This window comes from Dipteris shenzhenensis, chromosome 1 (assembly GCF_047967505.1).
Source record: "Dipteris shenzhenensis isolate YYH24624 ecotype China chromosome 1, Dip_SZ_1.0, whole genome shotgun sequence".
Lineage (NCBI taxonomy): Eukaryota > Viridiplantae > Streptophyta > Polypodiopsida > Gleicheniales > Dipteridaceae > Dipteris > Dipteris shenzhenensis.
Genome location: NC_141596.1, coordinates 64,182,787 through 64,186,025, shown reverse-complemented (window position 1 = coordinate 64,186,025; position 3,239 = coordinate 64,182,787). Strand labels below are relative to the sequence as shown.

At 43.7% G+C, this 3,239-nt stretch overlaps 1 protein-coding gene across 2 annotated transcripts; it reads left to right on the top strand.

Moving 5' to 3' along the window:
• The first annotated feature begins 649 nt into the window (after nt 1-649).
• Nucleotides 650-2,803, top strand: LOC147906197 (uncharacterized). 2 transcript variants are annotated; one of them, XM_087383512.1, is made up of 3 exons: nt 650-919; nt 2,160-2,504; nt 2,686-2,803. In XM_087383512.1, the coding sequence occupies exons 1-3, from the start codon at nt 686-688 to the stop codon at nt 2,776-2,778; spliced, it is 672 nt and encodes a 223-aa protein (XP_087239638.1). In that variant the 5' UTR covers nt 650-685; the 3' UTR covers nt 2,779-2,803. The 2 variants fall into 2 exon arrangements, with proteins under 2 accessions (XP_087239638.1, XP_087239632.1); XM_087383506.1 differs by having other exon boundaries at nt 650-924; nt 2,153-2,504.
• The last annotated feature ends 436 nt before the right edge of the window (nt 2,804-3,239 follow it).

Sequence of the window (3,239 nt, the reverse complement as noted above, 5' to 3'; positions counted from 1 at the left end):
ATCAATACGACGTTTTGCAGAAGAACGGTTCTAATTATCGATGCATGCCATTGAGACTAATATCTGAACTTATATTCGAACACCTGAAAACTCAATGGTTCTGATTATCAATGCATGCATTGAGACTAGTATTTGAACTTATACTCGAACACCTGAAAACTCAATGGACATATCAAGGAGCACACATTATATTCTAGTCTCGAATAAGCATGATCTTCTTATTCAAAACTTTAAGAATATTATCAAAGAGAGAGATTGACAAAGCAACGAGATCGCTTTTGCACCTTGCTCCTCAATATTATGATCAACACAGCTTCTCATAGAGCCATGACGAGTTATTGTATTGTTATCCCCAGCTTGGGGAGAAGGATCGCAGCAGCAAGGGTGATGGGGACAGGCAACGAGGGTGATGGAGACAGCCAACGAGGGAGGGAGTTCCAGCCAGAGGTGATCGCAACCGTTGGTCCGATTCAAGTGGTTTTGCAGGTGGCCACCTCCAAGAGACCATTTCCAAACCAGGAATGGAAGGGGAATTCTCTATGCGAGAACGGTAGGTTCGGCGACCGTTCCCCAGCAACTGAAATTTTCCAGCGTGTAATTCGAATTACCGAATTTTAGACGATTCCAGCTGCTGCTGCTGCTGCTTCTTCTTTTCCTTGTGCGGAGCTCGCTTGCAGACTTGGCTATGGCGCGTTGCCTGAGCCGAGCTCCTCCTCCCGCTCGCCCTCTGCTCTGCCGTCTCTACCAGGCCCAAGCCCAAGCCCATTCCCATGCTCAACATGACGTAGATCTCCAATTCCCGAAGCCTCCGGCCCGCCTATCCGCCTTGGCCCGCTTCGCCCGCCGCCTCCAGGTCGCCTTCGACCGCGTCCGGGCCAAGAGATTACCTCCCGAGGCTCGCACCGTCACCAGTTATGCTGTCCGGCACGCCCTTCTCCTCTTCTCTCAAGCGAAATTCCAAGACTGCTCGCACTGCGGCGCAACTGCCTTGTTGCGAACGAAAGCTGGAATCATGGAATTCGCTAATATCGTAGACTTATTTCACCTCTCAGTAGACAGGAGATTTCTCTCGAATTAACGTCAGCCTTTTAATGCCGGACATTACTTGATAAAAAGAATTGGAACAAAAGAGTGTGATTGTATTGTAAAATTTGTCAGGGCCACGAGCAAAAACAAATCTGGATGACAAAGGTTGCCTTTAAAAAAGGGCGCTGTAGACAAAGATTTCAAAAGAAATGCCTCCAAGAGGAGTTCACACAATACAGCTCAAAGTTTTGCGAAGCATATACCTTCTAGATCTGTCAGAAGCGCAACTATTCCCTCTATGAAGGACATTCCGAATACAAAATGAAGCTGATTTCATTGACGTCTGTAAACTGTGTACTTAAAGAAAATCAGCCTCTATTCCTACCAGACATGTGCTGGGTTTTTCCCCCCCCAGCATTTCCTAACTGCTGCTTTGACCATACTCTCGATATTGTCTTTTACAAATTATGGCATGTGTGTATTGATGATTCCATGCGATTTACCCTCTCTGCATGAATTTCTTTGTGAACGTTCGGTGGCTGGATGTTGTTCTCTCATACCTGCAGAGGACTGTACTATAGCTTACTGTGGCAATTTATGTGTGAGAGCATTTGTTGCACGCTGATGACATCCATGGGAATGTCATAGTAGCTAGTCCCTGCTATGCGTGGTGATAGAGTCTACGTTTTCAACCTTGTGAGTGTGACTATCATGAGATTGAAACTGCACTGTTTGTTGTGTTTTCAAAGGATGAGTCTGGACATGTTCCTGGATTCATCAAGATATATGTTAGAAGTTTGAATTATGCTCGACTCTGTCATATCTTTTCAGCAATGGTTTCTGGAGTTAGCGTCAATAGGCTTGTTGCATCCTGGATGTCTTTGAGTAAGAATATATATTTTTCTATTTGCTTAGCTCATGTTTGCCAGTATTTGTAAGTGAAATGTACATATACACATTTTTTCATGGGCTTATACACAGGACATGCAGCATGGATGGTTCCATAAGTTTTACAGATGCAATATTTCCTCTTTTAGTATTTAGTGATATCTGCCTTTGTACAGAGATTAGTGACGTGTTTATTTTGTACCTTGAAAGTAAGTTGACTCTGAGTCTGGCTATACAGGTCTGAGACTGATGTGGCAAATGTTGTGGAGCAGCGTATTTGGCATTCCATGCTAGATGGGGACTTTGAGAACTTGCCAGGAAAAGGAAAGCCACTGGACATGCAGGGTAATCCTCATGCAGACCCTGCAGAAGATCTTGCTTACAGAATACTTGCAAAGAATGGGTTTGCCCCTGAATGGGTCGAGCTCAATAAAGAGATAAGATTTCGAATGGAGAGATGGCGAAGGGCTCTTCGATTTGCATGGAAAACTAAATTGGATCCTCTTAAAGGAGACCAAGCACGCAGTGAAGCTCTTTGGAAAGCAAATATTTTGAGACTAGAAGAAGAACTGAAGGGCATCAACCAGAAGGTTGGTTCTGCAAGCATGTTCAGCTTCAGTGCTTTTGTTATCAAAGCATGTTACATTGGAAGTCCTAATATTTGCTGCACCCAAAGGCACCACTTGATTTACCTGTTGACTGTCGGTGTTTTCCATTCTTTAGCTTTGTCTCTCTTCACCCCAAGCTGACTCGCCTTGATTTCCCTTGCAGGTCTTTCATTACAACTTGATAGTTCCCTTTGGTCGTCAGGTTTTTCATTATAAAATGGAGAGTGAGTTAAAAGAGTTGCAAAAGGGTGAATAATGAGCATCCTTTTATCCTTCAGAGGTAGGTGTTAAGTATAAACTGAAGGTAGGTGTTAAGTATAAAATGTCTAAGTCTGTCCATTGGTTTGTGTCATGACTCATTCTGTAAATATAGGTGAGCTTGCTTTCTCCAGCAGCCTTTACATGTCCAGGGTAGTGGGGAATTTAGGAGAGTGGGAATCTCTCCCACAAGGTGTTGAGACAATTGTATCCACCTCCATTTCGTCTCCACTGAGAACAGATGCCTCATGCCACATCCGGAGCATAACAACAATGGAGTAGCAACACATGACGAGGCTGTTTTGATGAAAGCTCTTCTGTGCCTTTCTGCATCCATGTAGGCATGCACAATGAGTGCTGGTACGATATTGTCACTTGCTGTAAGCTGAAAATGCACAAGTTATGTGAAGAAATTATCACTAATATATATAAGTTTGTCCAACTGGAAAATGTTTTCTT

Bases quoted from the DNA above. Each gene is read 5' to 3' on its own strand.
- LOC147906197 (XM_087383506.1), top strand. From the start codon at position 686: ATGGCGCGTTGCCTGAGCCGAGCTCCTCCTCCCGCTCGCCCTCTGCTC. The intron at 925-2,152 runs GCACGCCCTTCT...CTGGCTATACAG, and splicing joins GTCACCAGTTATGCTGTCCG to GTCTGAGACTGATGTGGCAA. The intron at 2,505-2,685 runs GTTGGTTCTGCA...TTTCCCTTGCAG, and splicing joins TGAAGGGCATCAACCAGAAG to GTCTTTCATTACAACTTGAT.